General features: G+C 40.1%; 1 protein-coding gene across 1 annotated transcript; it reads left to right on the top strand.

Moving 5' to 3' along the window:
* Positions 1-2: 2 nt before the first annotated feature.
* Positions 3-16137, top strand: LOC119135032. The gene is made up of 16 exons (XM_037272341.1): positions 3-1506; positions 2295-2345; positions 4728-4831; positions 5386-5515; positions 5598-5647; positions 7699-7804; positions 8771-8905; positions 8977-9079; positions 9160-9227; positions 9829-9954; positions 10037-10128; positions 10218-10331; positions 10410-10606; positions 11064-11193; positions 14717-14910; positions 15420-16137. Exons 1-16 carry the CDS (start codon positions 684-686, stop codon positions 15652-15654), a joined length of 2658 nt encoding a protein of 885 aa, XP_037128236.1. The 5' UTR covers positions 3-683; the 3' UTR covers positions 15655-16137.
* Positions 16138-27993: the final 11856 nt, after the last annotated feature.

Genomic DNA, 27993 nt, shown 5'->3' with positions numbered 1-27993 from the left:
GCAAAACATAGATATTATCTTTTCACAGAAGCCTCCAATGAGGGTGATGTGGTAAAATGGATTTGTGCTGTTGCTGGATGGCTTATCACATAGCAGACAACAGGGCGTGTAGAATCTGGAGTCATAGCGGTTACACGGCCAAGCATCCGCTGGTCCATGTTCTCACCTGTTTCCAAACACACTGCTCAGCTGCCAATGATAACCCACAAGGAAACTGAGCGCTTCCTTGCTATCATAAATATCACAAATCCACACAAGATAACATTTTGTTCAAAAGGAACCGACCCGAAATCCAAATGGATTTGCAGAGGTTCCAAACTTGCAGTGATTCAACAGCAGCTATGAGTTTGTAAAAATCTATTTAGTTTGTACATTTTAAAGATGATCCTTTTTTCTTTTTGCATTGCACAGTTCTTTGAAATAGATACTGTCCTCATGGTGATGATGCTTAACATATCAAAGGACATTGATTAGACCCTCCATTCATTTCAAGTGCTCACCTGGCCAGCAGTGTATGAAATGTTTCTGTCCTTCCCTTGGCAACCCATATTGCAAATGAGTGTTTGTGTTGCAGATGCATCATCTTCACAAACAGAATTTTATCCTGATATACAGGGCAGTGAGTTTTCTCAGTGGTCTGTTAAACTGTCAAGCAACCAGTGTAGCATTCGTTAGCCAATGTCATGGAAAGCCCGGTTACGAATTCAAAGAAACGGCAGACTCGTTGGTTCCCTAAGAGAACTCGCCATCTTTCTCGTAGTTTTTTCTGTTGTTCATGCTTGCGAGGTGAAGAGGGGGATCAGTTGCAAGAACAGGACGAGACAAATGGAGACCCTCTACCTGTGGATCAAAGGGGATCATGTGATAAGGAGACTATCCACATTACAGTGGAGGACCTGGGGATAGTTAATAGCAGTTTTGATCTGTTTGACGAAGAGCCTGGGACCCCCAAAAACAACGTGGGTCGCTCATCTAGCTCCGTATCAGCATGCCCGAGGGCTCTAAAGAAGAAACGACTGCAGCATCTGTCTTCGCTGCCCCTTCAGCCTCAAGCAAGACAGGCTAGCATTCCTAACAGCTGGGAAGAAAATGAAGATGAAGAGGAAGAAGAGGAGCACTTTCGCTTTGGAAGTGGCAACGACAGCACCCTCGCTTCTGGAAGCCTCTCGGTGCACTGTGAGATCAATTTAATTCCTCCCACTCCATCTGATGTTATTGATGATGATCAGTTCTTCGATATGAATTCAGAAGAGAGTGTGACATACACCCCAGAGAGCGATGGTTGCTTTGCTGCTGGAGACTATGAGGAGAATGTCAAAACAGAAGAGACAACGTTGGGATTGACAATGACTGAAAGTGAGATGATTGTTGCTGATTCTGAGGACAAACACCATCAGTTGGCACAACAGAGGGAGACGATAAAAGACGACGATGGGGATGAACAAAAAACAATCAGGTTGTCTCGTGTTTATCAGGTGGATCCCCTCCCTGTGCTTCCCCTGAAACGTGAGTTTAACTATAAACAATTCCACTGATTTTTAAGAGTAGAGCAAATATCATTCAAGTTAAAGCTATAGTAGAAGATTCTTCAATAACCTGCCATTGCATTTTACACATCTGAGAAGGTGATTCATTGCTCCACCTGCACATTAAGATTGTCATGGTTCTTTGAACAAGCAGTTTTAAAAATGTAGCTAGCCAGTTGGATTTGACACGCCTTGATTTATGTTCAGCGCTGTCATTCTTTTCAGTCATGCAGAACTGCACATCGTAATGTAATATAGCTAATTACACCTTCAGCGCCGAGGTTAGGGTTGTTGCTATGCAAGATTACACTACTCCTGTATAATCTTGCACTGCGGTAAGATAAATGAAGGATCTATTTGACGGTAGTATTTTGTTAACATGATTATTCAGGGGAATTTCTGAGTGAATAATGCATAAATGAACTTTACTGCCAGGATGTGTATCTATAGTAAAATTGGGGTTGTTCAGTCAGACAGGAAGTCTGTATTCAAACATTTGGAGCAAATAAGAAATCTGCACAAATGCTTGCTAAAAGAAATGAGAAATATGATAAGAGCAGCAGACTTTGCTTTTTTGTTCGGTCTACCGGGTTACAAGCAGAGCAGATGTCATGCAGCAGATGGCGGAAGGCTGAGGTTACAACCATTAGAGACTTGACTTGAAGATTGTCTCCAAAGAACACAACCAATGATAATATTACTAATAGTAGCAGCCTTGTTTCATTTGAAACAAGCTAAAATGTCGGTCATCTTTTTTTTTTGTTTCAGGCAACTTCAACACCGGAATACAACTTTTGCCTTTCACTGAGCTCAACTTGGGTGAGTTTTTCTTCAAACACATGTACTAAGTAAGTATTTGTATTCAAATTTAAAAGGTCTGTTTCCATTTGGAACAAGAGAGGCGAGGTAAACGGCACCAGATGATGGTCGACATCATCCAGCTGTTGAGCTATGTTCCCCATTCAGATGAAATTGCAGTCATTATGAGACATCGCTACAGTGCCTCCAACACCTCCTCTGGGAGTTGCAGAAGTTCCCCTTTGTTTGAATCCCATTTTAGCTATTGTGCACATAGTCCTAGCGCTTGGCTCGACCAATGGTTCCCAGGTTTTGAGTTCCTGTGACTCAGCATGCTCTCCTCCCTTAGTTGTCACTCAATAAGCGCTTTCCTTTCTCTCAAATCAGCCGAGGGCAATAAGACTGAAAGAGAAGCATCACATACTATATCCACTAATTGTGATCCTCCGGAATCAGGATCTAAATAATTACACCGCTGCACCAACTGCTGAGAAATATCAAACATCAATCACACATCATTCACACGACCTTATAAATATCTAAAAACATTTATATATTTTTTAATTATGGTATAAAAAAAATAAGGTATAAGAGATCAAACAGTGTGACAGTTTCCAACAATCAATAATTCATGCATTTCCACAAACAATAAAAAAAGACTGAGACAGGTTTCCAAATTCTCAATTCAAAACCTGAATTAGGACTGTGCACATTTGAAGATCTTCCTTTCAATGTTCTGCAGGAAAGTATACATTGCCATCACCATGTGCTTGTTTGGCAGGATTACATACGTTTCAATTATTTGCATGAAACTTTTGCATTTCCTTTTTAACTATCAATATTTCAACAAAGAATATATTTCCAACAGTATTTTCTCATTGAAGGATTTATTTCACACACTTCAGGTACATACGTATATGAGGGAGTTATCTTGTACAATTTGATGCTGGTCCATCAACTCCTTCAGCAAAAGTACTGAGTGTCTTTGTTTGGCTGACATATCACACAGATGATTGCTCAATGAGCCCGTGTGTATTGGCAAGCTAAGACACAATGTTAAGCAGTTTCAGGAGTGAGAGTTCACTCAAGCTTTGACATGTCCTGACAGAGCCTGCTCAGGCTGGGAACATCGTCCATCTCTCCTTTGCCACTTATTTCACCCTATAAGGCAACAACGAGCTCTGTCACTGAGCCTGCCCAAAATGTTCTGTCCTCTTGTTTTCGTTGGACTCGGACAAGATAGAGACTGTGTGAAGTCTGTGCACGACTGTGGTAGGGCTGTGGGTGTGTAGGTACCCTCCATTAGCTCTTTCTCCAGCTTGAGATCATTCGGCAATCCGTCGTGCAACAAAGTCATAGTGCAAGACGGAAAAGGGAATTTCGCAGAATTTTCATTCCGTCTGCTCTGAGATGACCCAAAACAGATGAGAAGGCATATTGTTCTCGTAGCTGTAGAATTGACATTTTGACCCTCCTTATGGACTGACAAGCCAGCCAGGTGATTAAGAGAGTGCCAGCTAAGCCCGCTTCCGCCCGTCTCTCCTGCACCCAGAGCAGATTCCTTCGCTGACACACATAAAGCCATTAACTGTCTTATCTGATGCTAACCGCATCTGCATTCCTACCTAGTACGTCAAACTAACCTTTCAAAATCTGAAATGGAAAACATGTGTTCCATAAATTTGGCTGGATTATTTGTCACATCAACAATTCCAAAGGCTATTGTTCACGGAGTTGTAAATGTTGGACTTTATTTAGCCAGGAAAAAAATCATATCTATCTGAATTTTTTGCATTTGTTTTTTATTATAATGATTTGCTCTGCTTCAACAATTTCCACAAAGGTATGCTTGCAAAAGTTCAATTTGAAAGAAGTATCCCAAACCTATCCAATGCTTTATGTATATGTATTGTGACACTATGAATGAAAATTGTTCATCTTTTTCAATTTGTTTTTCAGAAAGCCACAAAAGCCCTCCAAAGATTTATTTGCCTGAAAAATGGAGTTCAAGCTCCAAACTGTATACCCTCATAGGACATTAGATATTTTGTTTGGGTTTAATGTCATACTCATAGTTGTTTAGATAGCAGACAAATATGGAACTTACCATGTGATATTTGGAAAATGAACAAACATTAATTTCTCTGGGAAGGAATTTGAGATGTCAAAAACATACGTCATCAACGAGATGTTATTGTCTGACTTGCGGCCAAGCAATCCCGTCACTCCCTGTCTATCAGTGGCAATGAATTTTCTACAAACATCCACAGTGGCCTATAAAAAGAATGAAAAAAGACACAAATCCCAAAGAATGACGTACAAGCTGTTTTCCCATGCAGTTATTAACTGATATTGCATTAACCAGTATGTATTTATTAGTGACAATGTTGTACTTGTACATAGATGACTTGAGCAACAGTGATGAGAACTGCTCAGACATGCTGAAGACTGCTACTGGCCTGCCTCCTCTCAGGGCTCCCACAATGGATGCATTTACTCACCAGAGGGTAGGAAGGCCAAGCGGTGCATCTCCATAATGTCACATGTTGTCTGTACTGAGCCATACATGTGCCACTAATGTATTTAAAGGTATCCACAGAGTCTGTACACATTCCTCTGAAACGTTTTCATTATCTGACTGAGGTTCTTATTGTGCATTGCTGCCCTGATGTTAAATATATTACTGGCCATAAATAAGAGTTGCATGACCTCAGATTTTTTTTTTTTAAATCTAACACTAATATGATGCAAGTTGAGTGGATGTTGACTAGTCGCAAATGACATCTGAAATTTTGGTACAGTACTATAATTGGTGCATTATAAGAAACATAATACAATTAAAATCAATTAGGGTTACATACTAATTTTATTGCACTCACTCATTTGCTGCAAGTGGCTCTGTCTCCTCCTCTTGCCAAAAGCACATGCTAGTGACTAGTCAATGTGACATCCTAAATGTCATTGTGGGATAGTAAAGTTGTCAACAAGTTGACTAATCTGTACCACTCGTTGTGGTTAATTGACCATACTATATTTTTGGTCTGTTCTATTAATGTCATAGAGGCCAATCATTCGATCCTGCAGTGAAGGGGACACACAAACTGGGAGTGCCACTTTATACACATCAACACAGACCTCGGACCAGCAACAGCAAGGGGAGAGGTCACCACGGCAACGCCGTACAACCGTTGGTGGGTCTTGGTCATGGTTTTATTCAGAACAAATGAAGTCATATAGCACCATAGTTAATGATGAAACCATTTGTTTCTTCAGCATCTTGTGTTCCCAAATGTAAGGACCAAAATGGAAACCTCCACGAGAAGGTATTGTGTACCATCAAAGCAGAGCCTTCGGGGTGGCATCAGCACAGACCCAGATCAAGTGCAATTACAGATAATGCTCTGTTTATATTTCCAAGCTCTCAAGAGCTATCAAAGCAATGGCTCTGAAATCTGGATGGATGGATGGATGGATGGATGGATGGATGGATGGATGGATGGATGGATGGATGGATGGATGGATGGATGGATGGATGGATGGATGGATGGATGGATGGATGGATGGACGGACGGACGGACGGACGGACAGATGGGCGGCCAGACAGACTGACAGATGATGCGTGTTCTATTACAATGATTATTTAAACAATAAATAGCACGCTCTGTTTCAGACTCAAGTTTTGTCTGTGAAAACTAAATTCATCCTAGTGAAAGGTGTAAACAACAAACCACAATGCTGTTTATTGGTGAAAATATTAACAATTGTGGAGAAGATCTGAGATGAAAAATTAATCTGAGTCATTTCACAAACATCTAGAATGTCCCTAAAAGAACCACTAGTCTACTAAATAACAGATGTCAAACTAGTATACACTGGAAAATAAGAGTTGTTTATGACACAAAACAATGTGAGAGCCGTAAATAAAGCTGCAAAACAATAAGTGACATCAGTAACAACCTCCAAAGGGCAGGAGTGTTGCTGTCACCATTGACAGCAGAAGATGGCATGAACAAAATCTAAACCAGAAGATACAATTGGAAGACAAGTTGGATCCCCATCACTCCAAGAAAACTAAAGAGACAAGCATTAAAATAATAATTAAAAAATAGTAAGAAAGGTTGTATGGATTGATGAAACAAAGACGAACATTTACCAGTGATGGGAAGCTCACACATTCCTCAAGAAAGAATCTGCTCATGAGCCAAAACATCAACAACAAACGAATGTGTGAAACTTGGTGGAACTAATTTAATGGCTTGGGCTGGCATTGCTTCTTCTAAAACTGGACCATAAATCTTCAGATTTAACACATGATGCCAGCAGCAAAACAAACATTTTGTCTGTCAAACAAGTGAGGGAGGTAGATCCATCATGCAGCAAGACTTTAACCCAAAACACTGGGCCAAAACAGAAAAGAACTTTGACAGAGAAAAGAAAGGCATATATCCGATTAGTTAAAACAATTTTCAGGGGCTGCGGTTAGAGCCTGGAAAAGGCATTGCAAAAGAATGTTTGCTTGCAATGGATCAAATACAATGATTCGGAAGACGATTAGGGCCAGTGAAGAAAAAAAATGAGGGTGTGACAGGATTCTAACTTTTTCTCAGAATTCTGAATTTAAAGTAAGAATCTTGTCACCCCCTTTTTTTTCTGAATTCAGAAAGTCAGAATTCTCACTTTAAAGTGGGAATTCTGATTTTAAAGTCAGAATTCTGAGAAATAAAGTCTGAATCCTGTCACCCCCTTTTTTAAAAATTTTAAAGTGTTTAAAGTCAGAATTCTGACTTTAAAGTCAGAAAGTGAGAATTCTCACTTTAAAGTCAGAATTCTGACTTTACATATACGACTTTTGCTATTGATATTTCACAAACAATGGAGCAACAAATTTCAACGTTCACTCGAACAGTATTCAGAGTTGTATATTCTTTATCCTCTGCAAAATCCACTGATAAGAGTGGAAACATCTCAAGCAACCTATGAACAGATTCATTTTCTTCTCTTCTAAGTGTCAGGCCCAATACTTATGATAAATTAAAAAAAAAAAAAATGTTATCTTCTAAGTCTTGCATCAGATCCAGATGCACATACCTGGAAATAAAGCCTGAACTGTTGATCTCTAGTTTCATCAATCATCTTTTGTTGTGAAACCAAAGTATTTTCAGTTAAGAGCAAAAGTTCCTGATACTTTTGGAGCGTAATGCTGATACATTTATTTGTATTCATCAGACTACTACAGTTAAGCTCATGAAATCACAAAGTAAAAGGCCATTTAGTGGAATGACAAATATGCAGTCATTCTAATTGTGTTGGACAGGGTTGGAAAGCACATTAGTCATGAGTCGCAGGTATGAACGCTCTCCTCTTCGCCCTCCAGACTATGAACAGGCAGGAGGCCAAAGCTCTGAGGGAGCGAAACACAAATGAGACGTGCCAGTGGTTCACTAGCATTGGATTGCAAAAATGTCTCCCTTTCATCCAAGGTAAGATGCATGCCTTGGCGGTCTGCCGCCCCTCCCTGCCCTGTGGTTGCAAAACACAGCCAGACGTTTTAATGTTGAACTCTACAACTTATGATGTGTTTAATTTAACTATTCTAAATGACACCAAACATGTATAAAATATTTCAAGTGTTCAGATTAGCATGTAATCAAAATATGACAAGAGTTTTTTTTTCCCAACGAAAAGCTCTGGTGTGATAGATTCAAGACCAGAATGTGATCGCCAAGATCTTCTTGATAATCCATTAGATTTGTTCACGTTCATTTCCCTTCCAATTTAAACTGTGAGATCACAGTTTATAAAGTTAAGTTTGTCGCTATTGTCCTTGGTTAAAATTAAAATCACCAATCAAGATACATTTTCTGCATCTTAAACGTGAAGTAAGCGCTGAATTAAATGATTAAAATGCAATGTAGTGATTAAAAAAGAAAATACAGGATAATTGAAAAGCATCATTACTACCCTTCTTAACTTTATGCTAACAAAACATTGCAAAACACCATAGATGGGCTTACATATCATATTGGTGTCACAGTTTTACATAAGCCTTTAAGCAACAAACAACACAACTGATGCAGCAGCACATGTAGAGATAAAAACACTCAGGCATATTTTCTTTAACCGTTGCAAAAAAGTAACTGTGACTGCAGGTTTCTACGCTTAGTTGTGACCGTCTAACATGTAGTGGTTCAGAAAATGAATGGATGGATGGATGGTATTGCTCACAGGGGGCCAAGGAAGGAGCCATTTAGTTGAATGAATTAATCACAATGCACAAACCGCTTAAGTTTTTACATTAGACTGAGCTATATTATCACAATATACTAACAAAGTGTTATTTTGCTCATAAAAAACACGGATTATGATGACAATTCATTATATAGAAGTGTATTTAAAAATACGTTGGATCCAGGGATTTAATCAGAAGCCTATTGTATTTCTTGCAGAGGCAAATTTATGTGGAGCAGACATAGCATCAATAGATGTCGACATGCTGGGGACCCTTCACATCAACACACTACAAGACAAGGAGCAGCTTCTTTCTGCCATTTATAATGAATTGCACGCACCCAGTACTTTTGGTATGCTTCCAATGCACCTCGATTAAAGTTTCAACAGTTTTGAACTGTATTTAAGTTTTACTTCCTGGTAGGATCTTTGAGCAATCGTGTAGAAACCTTCATGCCGATGATCAAATCCAAGTCCACACCACACGTGAACTGTTTAAGCATGAACCGACCATCCCTTAAGATCAGGTAGAGTCTGCCCTCATTAACCCCAATTCATATTTGCATTGTCAACCTATTTCCATGTTGTTTTTTTCACACAATCCCAGACAGAGCAACCAAAACTACACAGCGCAGAGGAATTCAGGAACGCAGTTGATCGAGGTCACTATTAATGGTGAGTAATGAACGGGATTGGAGGTGTTCAGGCAAGACATCCGGTATGAAAATGTGAAGGGAGCGCCTGCAAATTTTAATGAGAAAGAAAAAAAAAAATCTCTCAGCAGAACAGATATTGCAAGAAAAAAAAATTACATTGACTTTTAATGTACAGTTTACTTCTGACAGTGTACATTAAATACTTTTGTAACAGACATACAGAATTGTAATTTGGTGAGAGAAGACACTAAAATGGCATTGTATTCATTGGGTTTGTGTGATTTGGGAGGACAATACTATTTAGTTAAACTATGTAGCAATTATGGGGGTAGTTTAGTGGTTAGCACGTTCACACCCCACGTTGAGGTTTAGGGTTCAACTCTGGTCTCTGGGCTTCTTGTGTGGGAGTGTCCTGTGCTTATGTGGGAGTTTTCAGAGTAGACTGGCTTTCTTACACGTTCGGAAAATATGTGTATTGAAATCATCCATAGATGTTAATGTAAATGTGTGGTTTGGTGTATACTTGCCCTGCAATTGGCTGATGACCAATTCAGGGTGTAACTTCACCCATCTCTCTGCCAAAGACAAATGTATTGTGCTAAAATAAACTTGTGTTGAAGCATCAGAACGAATAGTTCACCTCAGAACGCCCAAAGAAACAACAGTGGGCAAAATTATGGACTCCTGTCTCCGAATGCTGGGAATGACAGATGACAGAAGCCATTTCTCACTGAGAAAGCAGAGAGGTAGAAAAAAGAGCTCAGAACACATTGGAGTTTCATCACGACAGCATGAAGACATCATGTGCACATCTGCTTTTATTTCCAGATTCCACGGCTGAGCTCTCCCAGGATCAGCAGATTGGGAGTCTGCTGACATCCCTGTCTGACAGGCAGCTGGAGTTGCATTTGGGTAAAAGGGTATGTTTGTTACTTGGTTGTTGTTGTTTTTAATTAACGTCAATTGTATGATGAGGAAAAAAAAAATCATGAATGCTTTTGCACTGTAGGAGAGTGCCACTCACAACAGCCCGGAAGCCAACAACTCTCCTGGAATACAAAAGGAGGAGAGAATCAAGGAGCTGAACTTGCAGGTGGAGTCACTACAAAATGTCATCCTCCAGGTTAGGACTGTTTTCTAAATTGCATCTGTAGTCCTTAAAATATACTGCGCAAACTCTTCGAACTCTCTTGGCCTAAAGGTGCAGGAGCTCCACCTCGGCCTGGTAGCATTTTGCTCGGAGCTGAAGAACTCAGACGGAGATGGGAATTTAGAAACGCTTGGCTCAGCTGAGCTGGAGCAGAAACTGGAGCTGCTCCAAAGAAGACTGGGCGACAAGAAGCAAAGTCTTCAGACCCTCCAAGATCACATCAACAATCCTGCTGCTCACAGGAAGAAGTAAAATATCTTCTATGATAATAATCTCAATTTAAAATACCGTAATTTTCGGACTATAAGTCGCGGTTTTTTTTCATAGTTTGGGTGGGGGGGCGACTTATACTCAGGAGCGACTTATATACATATATATGGTTTTTTTCACTTTTTTGGGCATTTTATGGCTGGTGCGACTTATACTCCGGTGCGACTTATAGTCCGAAAATTACGGTAGTATTTCTTAAAGTGACCACTTGATGTACATTCAATTCAAGAGCGGCGTCAAAGAGTTCTACGAGTGAAGTTAGTCATTACTGTTTACGTCACAAACAATAATTAGGATATTATTAAATGAATTGCACTCTGACAGTGGTATTCAAAATAGGGCTTTATTATTTTTATAGGCCCACAATTTAGCCATGTGTTGTACGTATGTGCGCATTTTTTGACTGTAAATGGACTTTACGTTTTGTCTGTCCAGACAGCTGGATGTTCGTCTTTTGGAGAAAATGAAACTCAATTGCCAGGTGTTTAAGGAGGAAATCTCCATGGTACATCTCAACCGACAGTTGGCACATCTTCAGAATGTTCTGCAGGAAAGTTATATTAAGGTACATGACTTAAACATTGAATAAAGTCTGGCTATGTAGTCTGGACTGGCATAATGTTGACATTGAGACATGTTTAGTAGACAGCTTGAGAAACTGTCAGTTGGTATGTGGGAAAATTGTTTTGTGTGGGAATAATGATGTTTTGATTGCTAAAAATGTACTGAGATTGATATCCAAAATCAACTCACAGTACATTTTTACCACCACCAAGAGAGAAAAGCATTCATATTCATTGTCGTGATCGAGCTTTAGTTAGATAGCGTGATTATGTGCACAGTTTTAAAACAAATGTTGGAATGTAGTTTTACATTCTTGCCTTTTTGAGTCTGTGATATTTAATTCCATGGACAAAAAATGTTTCCAACATAAGTCGAACCTGAAATTTTAGTCACAGTTCCTTAAATGGAGCCATTAGAAATGTCTAGAATTAATAATGGCTTACCTGCTCATAGCTTCTTACATCATTCTGCTTGTACCAAGAATGGGCTAACTATCAAACAACAGGACAAACATAAATAATTTTTCAATGAGTTGACATCCATTTGAGTGTACCATTGTGGCGTATTTTATTGTCCTTTAAGTAACAATAGATCTGCAGCATGCGGGGTATAAATGACTTCCTGGTCTCAAGGTCAGTGACCCTTTTTTGCCCATCATCTTTGATCCTATGACGTCTGTTCTCCTCGGGGACAACACAATACCACATTAACTTCACTCCGCCGTGGGTTAAAGCTGGGAAGGGTGTCCCGTTTTGGGTCTGGGCGCACAATATCCAGGGAGTTCTGGATGGTCATGCATTTAGTCTGAAAAAATGTTGTTTTAGCGTTGACACCCGAGAGCCTGTGACCATACCAACAATGGAATGTGCGCGACAAAAGGCGAGCGCAGTAGAGAAATGGGCCAGGATGTGTAAAACTATCTCCATCTATCCCCGGAGGAGCCCACTTTTTTTTTTTTAATGTGGGCCTTTTATCCCACTGGAGAAGGCCTAACGAGGTGCCATGAAAGGACACACGCGGCTTCGGCTTTGAATGGTGCCCCGTGTCACGTTGCTGCCCCAGGGCCACGCATTTTTAGGTGCCGAGCTTGTGGGAAAAGCAGCAGCGTTAATGTTTATCATATGACCTAATCAGAGTTAACACACAGGTCAGGACTGAGGAGCAGCCTGGGAACTGATGGAGCCACTGCTCTAATAAGGAGCAGACCGCCTTGTATTTGGTCTCGTAGGCTGCCCCGCATTGCAGACAATGAGGAAATATTTCATCATTGGCTGTCTAATCTCCAAGGATCTCTTTCCAACTGGCGAGCGTCAATAAAGCAGCCGAGAGGGAAGGGAAAGAGAAACAGAGGGAAGAGTGCGAAGGGCGGAGGGGAAGCACAACAAATAGCGGAAATGATTTTAAATAAGAGTCTTAGCTTGGACAAAAACTTCAGACGGACTTTTGAAGAGGGGGAAATTGAAAGAATAACGCATTTGCTTGTCTCTGCTTACTAATGGACTTGTTGTTTGAAGAGAACCTGTGTGTACTTGCATGTGCATATCCTGTGGTTTGTATTTACACAATGACGGTCAAATTATAATACAGTGGAACTTCTCAAGTTGCAAACATATACTGGTGCCTCAAAAGTCAAACAATATCTTCAACACATTTTTTGACACGCCAACTCATTGGGCAGCTAAGACTGATGCGCATTTGTTTGCCCAGAAATGTAATACATAGAAAAGTGAAATAAATAAATGAATGAATAAATAAATAAATAAATAAAATTACACCCCAGAATCAGTTTTACCAATACGTGAATAGACTGCACAAACATAAAAGTGTCAATTGACCAGTGACTTGCATCGCAATGACCTTAAGAAAGAAATGTAACTCACACAATACATACTAACAAATCTCAAGTGGAGTTTTTGGGTGCTTGCTGATACAGTACAATAATTCAGTTCAACAATACTTAAAAAAGTGTAACTAGGTGCTGCTCTGCCAACACTTGTTCTCTATTCGTTAGTTGTCTACGAGTCTTGATTAATTTTTATCCTATAAAGCACATTAGCAAACCAATCTTTATACTTCAGTTAATGAAGACATTATGATGGTGACATTTTAAAGCTCTTCACTTGACATTTTCTATTACATAACTGTCTTTATTGTTGTCTGCCCTGTTAAGAAATTTGTCACACTGGATTAAATTAAATCCTAGTAATTTTTAATCGCAGAGGAAACATATTGTTGCGCTTGTTTTTTTTACCCCCCAAGTAGTTGTATAGTTTTTAAAGGTTTATTGAGCTAACCCAGTTTTAGTTATTTTTCAAAGGTCTATTCAACCATCAGTTTCTCCTTTGTTATTTGCTTTAGTAATATTTCACTCTCTTAGTTAATGCCAAGTCTATGTGGCCTGTGGCTGCCCTTACTGGTTTTAGGTTTGATCGAATCATCCGGATAAACATGAAAAAAAAAAACATCTTTGAGTGTCTGTCCAACAGTGAGGGCAACAATGATGCGCATTAGCGAGTACTTTCAAAGAAGCTTCAGATGCATTTTTGTGGCCATATCCTGTCTGGCTCGCTTGTCTGAGGCTCGCGAAGCTTTTGTTTTGACCCCTGACCTCGGTGAAGCGACATCAATTGCTGTAAAACATTCACACGCCTAACAGAGAAAGGGCGGGGGTAGGACGCTGAGAAGCTGGATAAGGGAGCCGAGGAATTCAGCGGTCAGGCTCACAAGTTATTTCTGATCCCCACAAGCTAGTTGTGGCGTGATGTCCTCAAACGCTAATCATCACGTCTTGGTGGTCTGCTCGCTTTGACGCACGCTCAACTCTTATCTTCCGGAGAACTCACCACAGCGGTATCTGTTATAGTCTGCCGCTTCAAAAAATAAGAGTTGCGTATACAGGGAAATTACATATATGCGAGATATAAATCACATCTTTTAACGATGTTTACATGTGATGATGTGATTTAAAGTATTGCAGTGTTTTTACGTATGCGCTTATGTTTTGTAAGCGTGACCATATGGGCCCCATTGTCAGGCTAAAATGACACTTATACTTTGTTCACTCAAAAGAAAAAAAGGCTGCAATGATTTATTTATATTACCTTTCCGCAATATCAAGTGAAGTTGAATACAAAAAAATTGTAAATAATGCAATTTACCTATGGCAAGTTTTTTTTCCACACTACATGTATTGGTAATCTGCAACCTTAGATGACAGTATATGTATTTATAATTTCAGTTCAGTGATAGAAAATGACTACCGGTTTAAACTAAGGATGTAGCTGATCAACAGTGACCATCCTGAGGAGGTATCTAACGGGAAACTTTTTTTTTTTTAAATCAAAATATGACTGAGTAGTGTTTTATTATGATTCTTATTATATTGCAGTTGTTTGTAACTGCAGCACAGTGGACGAGTTGTTATTTTTGTGTGCATATTCTATTGCATCTAATATTGTAGCCAAAGAGTGTGCATTTATGCAAGTATGTCTTTACTGTAAAGTGACAGTCTTTTCTGCATTCAGGAAAAAGCCCAGAGAAAGAATATGACCATTGGTAACCTGAGCCAGCTGGTGTCACCGCAGTCTCCCGCCATGCTGCTGGTTTTCCAGGAGCATTGCGGAGCGGATGGCTGCTATGGCTTTACATGCCGCTACACAGAAGAGAGTGGCTTAGTGGTGGTTGAGGTGGACAACTCGCAACTATGTGTGGATGACAGGTATCCTTGCAGAAAACATCAGAACACTACAAAACAGTCCCAGCATAAATTATTCTATGATATATCAAGGTAAATCCCTCTTGTGGTGTTACTTTTTAATAGTAAATTCCAACAAGGGTGTCAATAAACAACTTAAAGAACATTTGCTCAGGGAGGGCAGAAGAACATACATCACACGTTTGCTTCAAGCAACCTGGTGCATTCAGTTTTGCATTCACAGTAAAGGAACTTGCACACACACACCGTGCCATTCGGGACATGAATTGTTTTTCTCAAAATGGAATATTTTTATGTTAGTGAGAAGCCTAACATCAAACTCATGATTACATTGGGATTAATTGCTCAATGTCTAGACATCTGAACCGACAAGATAGCACACCACAGATCTTTCCCAAAAGTCTTGTCACGTCTCTCTTCGGCATATACGCAAAACACTTATAGGATGAATTTGTGGAGAGAATCATTTACCAACGCGCTTAAATCAAACCGTACCTAACTCTTCTCCACAGACTTGTGGAGGTGGATGGATCACCAGTCGTCAACTCGACAGAAGAAGAACTGAATGACCTTCTTTTGCAGCTAACCAGCGCTCAGATTATTGTGCTTCGCAAGCCCCCTGCGACCCTCACCTCACATCAGCCCCCTCTTATCCTGCAGCACATGGTTAACCATAATCCCTTGCAAGCAGAGAGAGATGTGATCGCCATGGAAACCCAATCACTACGCAGGCTAATGGCCATCTGATGACAATGGGGGTTCATGTTTGATATTATTTTATCTCCATCATCATCTTTCTATCATAATGGCGAGGGTTTCATGAAGTGTCACAGCATTTGTCCTGCCAAAGTTTCATTTTATGACTCGTGATATGTCTTGTACCAGTATTTATTTTCACTACCTTCACTTTATTTTGTGGTTAATGATCTTTTGAAGTCAACCCGGCATTCATTTCTACTTGTTTATAGCCATCAGACTCTTGTGGTTCTTCTGAGCTTTTTTTTTTTTTTTTATTATTATTCTTTTCTCTTATCTATGTACACTGTTCACCAGTGCCCCTAGTGTTCAGTGTTCACACCACAAAACTGAGATGCCTTGTGCAACAGACTACAATGAAATGTGTAGCAAGACTGAGAAAAACATACAGTTGGATCTTAAGTTATTACGTTTAAGTGTAACAATCGAGTAAACCTTTGCTGTGTTCAATAAAAGTTTGTGTTTTGAACAATAGTGGGTTAAAATAAAACACTTTTTTGAGTTCTTGCTATCAGTCGCTTCACTCCGATAGTAACACTAACATGCATTCACTATTGGATATGCTCTTTTGTTTCAAAAATTTACAACACCCAAGAGAGCTGTGAAGTAAGAATGAAAGAATACAAATCCTTAGCTTAGTAGATTGGTGAGGAGCATGATGTCCAGAGTATATTCCTAAGGGTAAAACAATGAATCCTTGACTCTACTCCTGGAAGTATCAGAAAACAAATGAGTTACATGCATTCCTGAATGTCGTGCATCCTAAATTCTCTTTGAAGAACACACACATCTTTCTTTGGAAGTTGGCTTTTTTGTACGTTGTAATGCAAACCATCGGGCTGTGGGAATAAACCCTTGGCTGCAGAAATGCCTCATTTCAGTTTTGTTCTCCCTCGTTAAGAGCCAATAGATCGTGCAAGCTTGACTGTGCAAACAGTACCAGCCACTAACCAAGGCTTCTGGGGGTCCAAAGAGCCCGAGGACAAGAAAGCAGTTTTTCTCATTAAATGATGAGAAAGGTCACAGGTCACTCACCAGTGGAATATAATTTGGCAATAAAAAGAAATGGAGCTCGATATAATGCAGATGGGAGATACTGAGAAAGAGGGAGAAATACGATTCTGGCAAATTGGAGCGACTTTGGCGCAAACATGGGAAAATAAAGTTGACTAGGCCACAACATGTAAACTGACACAGCTAGACCATCGTGTCATACCTCAGGAAGTGTTAGCTCAGTTTAATGAGAAGTCATCCAAAACCACAATATGCAATGCCAGGATGTAAGAAAAAGAGTGACAGTGATCATCATGCTTATGGTCAAAATGAGATGCAACAGGAATGCTCTTTCTGGCCTTTCAGTTCACAGAGATGGGTGAAGTTCAGCAAACTAGAGCAGCAAAGGAGACTATGTGTCATAGCTGTCTTTATGGAAACGGCATTAACACTGGGGGAAAATGAGACACGATCCTATAAACACTGCTGCTGGCAAAAGACGAAAGCCATGGTGACCAACACAAACCAGAAAACACAGTCAGGATGTAACACTTCTGCTACCATCCACTCCCCGCTGGCAGGCCAAACAGCCCAATAGGAAAGTGCAAGGCAGCAAGATGAGCTGTAAAACCTTGTACAGTACATATTAGTCAAAAACATCTGAAGCACATTTAAATGAACACTGAGCCTTGTCTTATTCCACTGCCAAGACACCTCTGGTTGACCCAGGCTGTACCTAACACGTAGTGGCACTGCACAACCTGTAACTACATCTGGTTCGCCTTAACAGCCTCAGCAGCAACATCCAACGCACACCGATAAGCTCGGAGGTGAGTCCGCTCTGGCTGCATTTCTCTCCTCACCCTATCAACCGCAGCTGCTCACTCCTGAGACCCCCCCCCCCCCTCTTCCTTCACTTCTTGCACCACCTCAACTCTCATCCCGCCCCTCGACATTTCAGGGTGCTTCAGATTCGTTTGAAGTGGAAGAGGAGGCATTAGTTTTGGTTTCCTGCTCAAATCCAACACAAGCCAACAAAATGCATGCAGGTCTGATGTGAAGCAAGGGAATTCCTGTCCACTAAACACATAGTATTAAATTAGAATGAATGGCTGGTTGAAGCAGACACTAGTGTTACTCCTCCAAAGATTTAGTCATCCCAAGCCTGTCAGTAAAAATAAAAGTCTATCTACATGAGAGTGTGAATGAACCACAGTGTAGCCTTTTATACCCATCAGCAATTGGGCTAGAGTCCACCTCAACTGCAACCATAAGTAGATAGAGGATGGGCTATTTTGATGGCTCACAGATATAGGATACATTAGAAACAGTTAAAATAATGTCTCCTTTAAATGACAAAGTCTAACGTAAATGGATTCTCTCACTATTCATCAAACCAATGAGGCTGTAATATAACCATATTAAAAACAAAAATTCATTTCAGTAATGGTTTTGTCCTGGAGGGGGACGGGGGTGACTGGGAGGGTCACTGTCAAATCCCGGGGGCTTTGGATTTCATTTTGCTGAGGTGGAAGTGGGGCTTCTGCCCTTTCCTCTGGTAAATCTCACTCTAAGTAGCTGCACTAGGCACTTAAGGAAGTCCCAGGAGATATTTATGCATTCACCCACTCCGGGTCAGACGTACTGTGATATTTGACCTCTGTCCCTCCTGGATTATTCCCCCATATGTCGCAAATCCAAACAACCTGAGGATATACTGCCATCTACTGGCAGTATACACAGGCTGTCTGTCCAAAGGGGAGGGTGTGGGGGGACACTTCTAACTACCGTAACGTCTTTTGGGCTTCATAATGAACAACTATGAACTACTATGCATTTCATTGTGGGGCAGATGATCAACCAGCAAGAGATCCTGGCATTATAGTTTGGTTCAGTGCATGAGTGACAATTTTGGCCAACAGCATGACTGCTCACAATAACACCCTGGCATATCCTGGCCGATATAGTCATGCTGTGCAAACTCCTTCTGTGATTTTGTTCCCTTATTTTCCAAGATCAATAGTTATCAAACAGACCAATTTTAAAGACATGGGTGAAATCAAAATGGGAACTGCAGAGAATCCTTCCACAAGGGTGTAAAAGTGTGGTGGAGAAGGCTGAAAAAATAGTTTGAAGGGGAAAACTTGGAATTTGGATTAGAAATATATTTGAGTTTTTACAATATAGTTTCAATATGATAACTGCTGTTTATTAGGCAAGACCGTCTTTTAAAATAAATACTAGAATTTTTCAAATGTAATAAATCACTTTGCATATTCTCATGACATGGCATTACAAGATAACTTAATATGCATAAAATGACTGAATGAATGATGAGTTTACTGTGAGATTAAAAAGGTTTTAATCAACTGAAGTGAATAAACACTATAGAGACTTGATCAGGCATAGAACCGCTTTATAGCAGCAGAGCTGCATTGTAACGCTCAGTAACAATACTCAGTTAAAAGGCTAATGAAAAAGACATTTGGTTGAACTATAAAGTGTGCTGTGCATGAGATAAATATGTTGGCAAAATTACTTCCACTTTCTTCCTGACAGGCAATAACAGAGACGTCCGCACAAGGTGTTATTCAATCTCCCGCAGTGGAGAACATAATGACCCGTGTCCGTGTCTATTTAATAGGTTTAATCAAAGCAAGATGAGAAATTGCCATAGCCAATACAAGAAGTACAAGAGTAGATAAAAATGGATGTGGTTTGGGTAATGAGTAAGGATTAGGGTAAGGCGCCAAAAGTATACATACTACAAATCCATCAAGTAAAGAGAGATAATGAAAGATTATTGAATAACATTTTAGAAAGCATGATGTTTGTTCCTTGATGCGTTACAAACATTACCTTGACTTTTTTCAAATGACTTTTATAAAAATAATATAAATAAAAAGAATGACAATAATAATAATTATAATAATAATTTAAAACGAGTTCAAAGCATCTCAAGACATGACTTGCAGCCTCTCATTCTCTCATTAGTTTTCTGCCATCATATGCCTAATTACACGCTAGGTGGCAGTAAAGGACTCTGAATGCTTACTTTCAGTGGCAGTTAAAAGCCCCTGAATCTCTCTTGAAGCTGCTTCATGGGAAACGATGACCCTTGGCCTTAATTTGGGACCTGAGCAATTGATGAGTTTCTCTTAAAGGTGAAAATGTTTGCAATTGGAGAGATGTGCTTATTGTTCCTTTTTATAAGGATTACCAAATTAATTGTTTATATTCACCAGAATTGTTAAGCGACAGCACTGGGACTGCAATGTGGAACAGGTTACATGCAAAAGCTTGGGTATGATCCACACCTATTCACTCCGCACCAATCAAAGTGGCTTTATGAAAAATGGCTAGAGGCACTGTGGCAAGGAAGAGATGGAAGAAGCAGACTGAGGGGACCGATGAGAGGAAATGGTGCACATGATAAGTGCTGAATGGTTGACCAGTGGGACAGACCCTGTCAGAGTGGCTGTTAAAGGGCTACAACGTTATGAGAGAGATGACTGCAGAGTACAAGAAGCCCAGACAGTGGTGGGGTGGGGTGGGGACACGTTACCCAGTGTCAAAATATTCATACCCATTTGACAACCAATGAATTTTCTCTCTTGCGTTTTAGTACTTTTTTCCATAACTGCTGCGTATTCTGAGTAGGATAATGGATAGATATTACGTTGAAGGGTTTAGATATGAGAAATAGGGTTAGCAGCATGTTTTATTCAGCTCATATGTTTAATTTTATGTCATGTTTCATGTTCACTGACTCGTTAGTATTTTTTTCATTTCTTTTTGGCAGAGACCCAGAAATGTCTCGGTCTGATGCTGCTGTATCGTTTTCTGCTCGTCTTCAAGCTTCTCATCTGTAGAGTCTCGTGGAGAAACAATGATGACCCAGTTCTGAGTTTGCCTCTGTCTTACAGCCAGTTCTCTTCTGTCCTAATCACGGGTGTCCCTCAGCTCCGAGAGCTGCCGCATGCACTACCAAGACAAGGCACGAGTGAGAGAGGCGTGGGAGCTCAGGGGGGGGTTGGTAGAGATAAAAAGAGACAGAGAGGCGTGAGCAAAGTCGGCATGGGGAAGAGAAGAAAACGAAAGCTAATCTCAGCAGGAGAAAAAAAAGAGGCGGGATGACAAAATATTAGGATGGATGGATGGATGAAACTTTCAGAGGGAGAAAGAGAGGAGGTTGACGCATCGCATCTTCTCCGATTCATCCCCTAAGGAGAGCACATCTAAAGGCAGGATTGAGTCCGTGACAGGCGGTTGAAGAGGGGAAACGGAGGCTTGACGTTTTATGCATCTTCATGTGCGCAGATGTCCCTTGAGATAAAGGAAACCAGGTCATTCATCAGGTGTACGGATACAATTGCAATGAAGGAGACATACTGGCCTTATGTAATACACGTGACCCGCAGCATTCTTGAATCTCGTGCTCTGCTTTCCTTTATTAGATTTAATGTTATTTAAAAGGACACTTAAAGAGTTGGCATAAGATTATAGGAGATTATTGTCAGCATCGAATGTGGGAGAACAGCGTGTGAGTTTGGGATAATCTGCTGGAAACGTTGACTACACATTAGTAATCCAGGATCACTGCAAGGAGATTTTATGTTTTAAAAAGGCCCAGCCTTTGTACAAGAAAAATAAACTTTATTTGACCTAAAATTAATGTACTTTTAAATTTGGTCAGCTTTCTCACATCATTAAAAAAAAAAAAAAATTTAGATAAAAAAAAGATTAAAAAATCTAAATATTTGAACAAATAGTGAATTAAATATAAGAACTAAAATTAGACATGGATTCCAATTTGCCCCGAAAAAGTATTTTGCTGCAGCGGCTCCATGTTGATGTCACTCAGGTCAACTGCCAGTGATGCAAATGGACAGGAGTAAACGCTGGAGAAATTGTGCATCCAGCATGAAAACATCTCCAACTCACAGGCACCCCTGTGACTGGGTTAATGCCAGCTGGGGACTGTAGGGATGGATTTGACCTTGTCTGTTTATACCCATATCTGGCAAGCCACCCATGCACAAGAGACATATTGCAAGATACGCTGGTTTAATGGCATAAAAAGATTTAACCAAGTGAGGATGCCGTTTCTTCCATCAATGCATTGTTCCCAATAAGGATGCTTAACGATGGTATGACCGCTGCATGAATGTGTCCAGTACAGCACGTCTGGGGGAGGGGAAGTGTGACTAAAACTGAGTTAACGGTCAAGGGTGTCAAAGCTGGCATGACACAGTCTTGGCAACATACAGGCAATAAGCCAGCACATGGGGGGGGGGGGGGGGGGGGGGGGGGTAGGGGGCTTCCTTGCCAGGAAGGATGGGCTTGTCAGAGCTGAGGGAGCACATATCAATGACTTCTAAGCTCTCGGAATTATGCTAAGACATGTCTCCTTGAGGGAGCATGGTGTGGAGTTGAAAGTCATTCAAGGACGGAGGTTTACCAGTGCCGGTTCTCTTGCTCTTTGGGTGTCTGAATAAATTGATATGTACAACAAATTGTCACTTAGTATTGCAAGTCTTTATGGATGAAGACACATAAGTACTTAAAATAAACACTGTATCTGTGCCACATTGAGATGAATTACACCATCAGCCCATGTTTCTTTCCCTCCTTTGCACAAGGTGACCTTGACTGCATTGTAATTTACATCTTTATGACATGTTGGCTGCCAAGCTGCATCAAGCACGCTCATGTCGTGACCTATTGCTGGAGAGGTTTTGTACAACTTACAGATATCTTCCATCTGATTTGCTTACTCTATATGTAAACGGCATCTGAAACACCTCTGGCATGATGTCATTTTGGTACAGTTAGCCACAGCGCAACTCTGAAAAAGAAAACCAGATGCAGTCCACACTGATGACACCTGCTTTCTCATGTGGTCCAAATCCCATGCGACATGCGCTGTGGCTCCATGCTCCGCCAACCAGCCACTGATGATGTGAAATATTGATTTGCATGTCCACCCACATCAACACGCCTTGGCTTTGCTGTCAAGTTCATTTAGAAGAGGCCTTTTTTATTGGGCCTTTGATGCCAAGCTTGCAGCAAGAAAGAGGCTGGAAGACGTCCCCTGCAGGGTTAAGAGGACAATGCAAACACAAGGCCAAAAAGGGGGGTAACGCTGCTCTCATAAAATTCTCACCAGTTTTATAATTAGCAATACACAGGGAACATTGGTGCAAGCATATGCACACAAACTGCATACGGGCCATAAACTGTAGTCAGTCATGTAATAGTAATATGTTGTTGGTGCCTCATATGAGATTGTACACTGTACTTCTCAATTAGCTATTTCAGCATGGATACACTCTTCTGCTTCACAAAAGCAGCCAGCAGCCTTGCCTCTACACACACACACGCACAAGAGGCGAGCTAGGCACAGTTATGTACAACCAGAGAGTAAGAGATGCTGCTTTAGGAGTTGCATTGGACACAAGATGGCCTTTGCAGAAAACATGAAGTAAAAGGTTACTCTCATTCCATTGTGAGAGTCAGTCCATCTACGAACAGATTCTCAGGCTGAAAACTGATACCACATGCGACCACAAGAGATAACAAGGTGACCTTTTCATATAGATGACCAAAATGATGAATTATGTAAATGACTTGATTAAAAACCGCTTCCGCTCTCTCAGAGGTGGCTTTCGGCGTATGTTTTCTTCTCAGTAATGCAGTAATTCTCTCTGCTTTTTTGTTTTCCACTTTTTTTTTTGCCTCTCGGTAAATCATGGAGACAGCCTCAGTCAGACAACAGCAGTCCATCATGCAGCAAGAGACACCTGTGGCCTTTATTCTCACTTTCATGGTCCCTGACATTGTGTGAATGGTAGAGGGGAGAAATAATCCAGGGAGACAAGTCAGAGTGGCAGAGGAAATGAGCAAAAGCTTAGAAAAAGGGAGTGCGGTAGAATGGAAGGGGAAGGTCACATCATTATTAGCTATGACTCAGTAGAGTGTAGACCTGCGCCAAGGGTGAACTGTTACCAAAATGAAAAAAAATCATGGAGCATATACTTATGTGTTTGTCTGTTTGTCCATGTATTAACAGCCAGAGGATGATTTAGGATGACAATACTGGCCAGTGCCGTTTTTCGTTCTGGGCCAAGATGGAATTATTCCATTGCATCTATCAATGGCTAAAAAGCACAAAGAGTAAAATAAATGTGAAAACATTGTGGAGCGTTATATTTGTTCTCTGCTTTGTGACCTTTGTGAAGATAGATCATTCCCAATAATAAATTAATAAAAATCCTGTACAAGCTAATGAGAAATCAAATAAATTTAAAACGATGTTATATAATATTCTTATGCTGGTTTCAACAATTAAACTACTAAAGAGAAATATATAAACACATACACATCTGTTAAGGGTACAATATTCTTGGTGAGGGTACTGTAATAAGGACACAGTGCACCATAACATTATAGCATGCAAGGGGAGTCACTTTTTGTACTGCCCTGAGTGCAAATAGAGGTGAGTCACTCTATGCCAGCAAAGTACTATAAAAGAGGCCAATTCCAACATAGCCACGAGGGGACAATGTTGTGTGAGACAGGTTGAAGGGAGGAGATGAGGTGAGGCAAAGTGAGACAGGACTGGGATAGGGCTCCTGCTATTAGCTCTTCCTGTGTCCCACTTCTGAAGATTTGCATCATCCTTTATTTATTTATTTATTTGCATGAAAAATATAGGTCAGACCATACATTTTTAATAGTTTTGCAGCTTTAATTCCAATGTCTGCGAGCAACCCCTGCGAGAAAATCTGCCTTTGACGCCGAGAATAAAACGAGAGGAAGACAACACACAATGCGCATCAGAGTGCGATGGTGCCCCGGCGAATGAGACTGCGGCGTGATTAAATACATTATCTTTTCAAACTGTGCGCTATGCTATTTGAGGTGAAAAGAGGACAGGAAAAAGAAATAAAGATGAATAACAGATCAGTAATAGTTTGTATTGTAGAGAGGTTAAGCCCCTCCAAACAAGTCATGATGCAAAGGTCCTCTTTCATATTGGAGGTTCATGGAAATACATTTCTCCCAAGACACAAGTGAAATCATACTTTGTATTGGATATCTTTAAAAAGAAATGCTGTCAATTTGACAAAAATACTTTAGATTGGCTAGTGTCATCGCTATGACAAATTTTGTGTCAGACTATGCATTGTAGGAATTAAGGAATATAACAAAAGAGGATTCAAGTTTTTTTCCTTAGAAGAAAAATTGGAAATGAAAAGATGCACATTTCATGTAAGGATTTGTGTTACTTATATTTTCCCTAAAAAATAAAATTCAGTCAGCCTCTATACTAGTAATACGAGTCATTGGCCAAAAGCGCTTTAAATCCAAGCATGATGCACATTATGCACCTGGACCAAAACATGTCTGACAGGTACAATTTTGCATCATAAGCACATCTTCTCTTATTCATGCTTGGGCTGATATGTCAAGCTCTATTTCTAGGAGGCATGATGAGGCTCCAGGCTGTAACTGGCCTTTTCAACTTTTTTAACATGAAAGAGAAAAAGAAAATGGCACTTCAGTACCACGAACGCACTGGGAACTTTATTATATTTCTTAAACCACATGACGCTGGTCTGGAGCAAAGATGAATGAATCCAATTTACCTGGTTTGGCACAAAACTAATGGGATTATTTTATTTGTATACTCGATGAGCCAATGGCACTACTGTGGCATATGAGATCATCCTCATTTCAAATACTCCATGCTAAAATACAAGGCTACCTGTGGAGATGCATCTTCTTTCACACATCGATGGCAGTATGAGCCATTCTATGACACTGCCCAGTTGTGTAAGATATCATTCAAATGTAAATCTAATGTGCAAGAGTAGCTCTCAGTACGCATCCATATACAATACAGATATTGCCATCTTTTTTATATTAACCAGCACAATGAAATCTATAGAGAATATATACAGAATAATGTTAATGATAATATGTAAGAAAATCTTGCTTGCCTCAAATAAAAGTATGAGAATGTTAAAATTCTTAAAATATACACATACACTGTATATTGATGAGGTCAAAAGTCAATTTAGTCTTGAGTTAAAAAAACTAATTGTATAATGCTAACATGACGGCAGTACACTGCCAATTATAAAATCAAATTAAACGACTTTAAAGCTTTGATAAGAGGCTGACTCAAAACACTCAAAGTAAAACCTCAGAAATAAAATGTGGCGCTTTCTTGTTCTGGGTTAAAATGACTTCTATTAAGACCAGATGTTTCTATATGAAGAATAATTCAATTTGGTATTAAAAATGCCCCTGTGGGTAAAGTATAAGAATGAACGGCTGTGGTAGAATGCGCTTAGTATTCATTTATAGCTACGATATAACGACGGGCATTCCGCTGGCTATCAAACACCAGCGGCATGAAAATCACTTGAGTGCTTACCAATGTGTGACAATAGCAGCACAAATAACTCATCTTGTGCTCAGATGAATAATTTTATGGGGATTTTAAGACACATTTTGTATTTGTGGAAATCTAACAGACCGCAGCCTGTGCCACATTGAAGGAACATTATTTCACAACCATTGCTACAATTAAAATCCGCCTTTTCAAACTCCAATTTTCAAGAAAAAAACCCAGAATGCATCTTTTATACCACACAATTTGTGCCAAGAAGAAACTATGCTAGGAGAGCGAAATCAGATTTTGCCAGCTGGGCTCACATTTCACAGAAAAGCAATATAACAGATGTATTGTTATATAGTAAATTATTTGGGGCAGGGTGAAGAGAACACGCTCAAGATGTTGCACTTCCGTGAGTCACTGATTTGATGATGTACCCGCGTGTGCTCAGGAACACAGTCTAACGCTTCAAGCTTCTTTCACTTGGGGGGGATAATAATACTGTGGTACCCTTGCAATGACAATGCACAATCAATTTACATTTAGTGAAGCATATTTCCCTAAAACGAGTCTGGGAGGGGTATAATTTATTCTTATAATTAATATAGCCAGTACTTCCCTCTGACTGACTTCCATATTTCATTTGCTGATTGTGCATGTGTGGGAGCATGCACAGTCAGCGTGTGACACTGTGTGGGCAAGTTTTCAAGCAGAGCGGACAAGCTCTACATTGGACCTGGGCGGCACGTTGGATGTTGTCATGCCCCCGTAATGCTGATTGCAGCCCACGAGCCCCTCGCAATGATAAATTCGCCTCACAGCACTCAAGGGTGAAATGCAGCTGCAAAGGAACACTACTAGTTGACTGTACAAGAAACCTTGGTCAAATTGTGAGTGCAGATGGTTGTTTTAAGATGTTTTGTATGTATGAACAAAACATTTTGGGGAATTAGAAATGGGTTGCAAAATATTTTGCAATTCATCGATTTTTGATAGTACTTGTGCTCAGAGGTGGGGTACACCCTGAACTGGATAGCAATTCGCAGATGTGGAAATTATATTGTGCTGTCTTTCCTTTGAGCCTAAAACAATATTTTACATCAATCACATATGCTTCATCTTCAGCCCAAAACTAAGAGAAAATGACAGGCTTAATAGAATTTGTGTTTAGTCACGTTGGACTCCTCATTCAAAGGAAGTGAAGGTTAAATGGTTGAGTTGTGGGATTACATTGATTGACAGCTGTCCTTCAGAGTGTTTTTTTTTCTTCTTCTCCAAAACCTATTTCTGCATTAGGCTCACATACAGTACATATCACAAAAATATAAACATGACTTGTGATTTTCTTCCCATTTCTGATGATTTTTACATTATGTTTGCATTGTGATAGTAAATCTTATCAGTAAAATGAATATGCAAACACATTCGTCTGACTGAAATTGCACCAAATTGGAATTCTCATAGGAGAGGAAACACGTATGGTAAGAATTCAATGTGGCAATTTTCAACAAATCAAATAAATGGTTCTAAGGTTATTTTCATACTATCACACTTAAGTCCATTTCACTTTGGTGCAGTTTGTTTGGTCAGTGTGTGGTTAAGTCATTACAAGAAACCATCTAACCTGACCAAATGTATCAGGGTTTGTATATGCTTGTACAGAAACTTAAAGATGTTAGAGGATGACTATTTTTCAGTGTGCATAAGAGAGTCATGCACTCGTGACGCAAGGTAAATGTGTGATACTTAATTTGCTCGATCATCCGTGCAAATGCCCCAAGTTGGAAGCTGACCCAAGTGCAAGGAACTGTTCTACGCCTACCTGCACTCAGCCATAAATAAAACAACTTCCACCGACAAGCTCATTTCTCCATCAGGGATTTTTATGCAAGAGTGGGCCCTGACGGTGCATTATAGAACACATCAGAACT

The sequence above is a fragment of the Syngnathus acus genome, chromosome 15 (genome assembly GCF_901709675.1).
Source record: "Syngnathus acus chromosome 15, fSynAcu1.2, whole genome shotgun sequence".
Classification (NCBI taxonomy): domain Eukaryota; kingdom Metazoa; phylum Chordata; class Actinopteri; order Syngnathiformes; family Syngnathidae; genus Syngnathus; species Syngnathus acus.
Note: the sequence above shows the minus strand (reverse complement) of the source record. Positions and strands in the feature narration are given on the sequence as shown.

Bases quoted from the DNA above. Each gene is read 5' to 3' on its own strand.
- LOC119135032 (XM_037272341.1), top strand. From the start codon at position 684: ATGGAAAGCCCGGTTACGAATTCAAAGAAACGGCAGACTCGTTGGTTC. The intron at 1,507-2,294 runs GTGAGTTTAACT...TTTTTGTTTCAG, and splicing joins CCCTGTGCTTCCCCTGAAAC to GCAACTTCAACACCGGAATA. The intron at 2,346-4,727 runs GTGAGTTTTTCT...ACTTGTACATAG, and splicing joins TTTCACTGAGCTCAACTTGG to ATGACTTGAGCAACAGTGAT.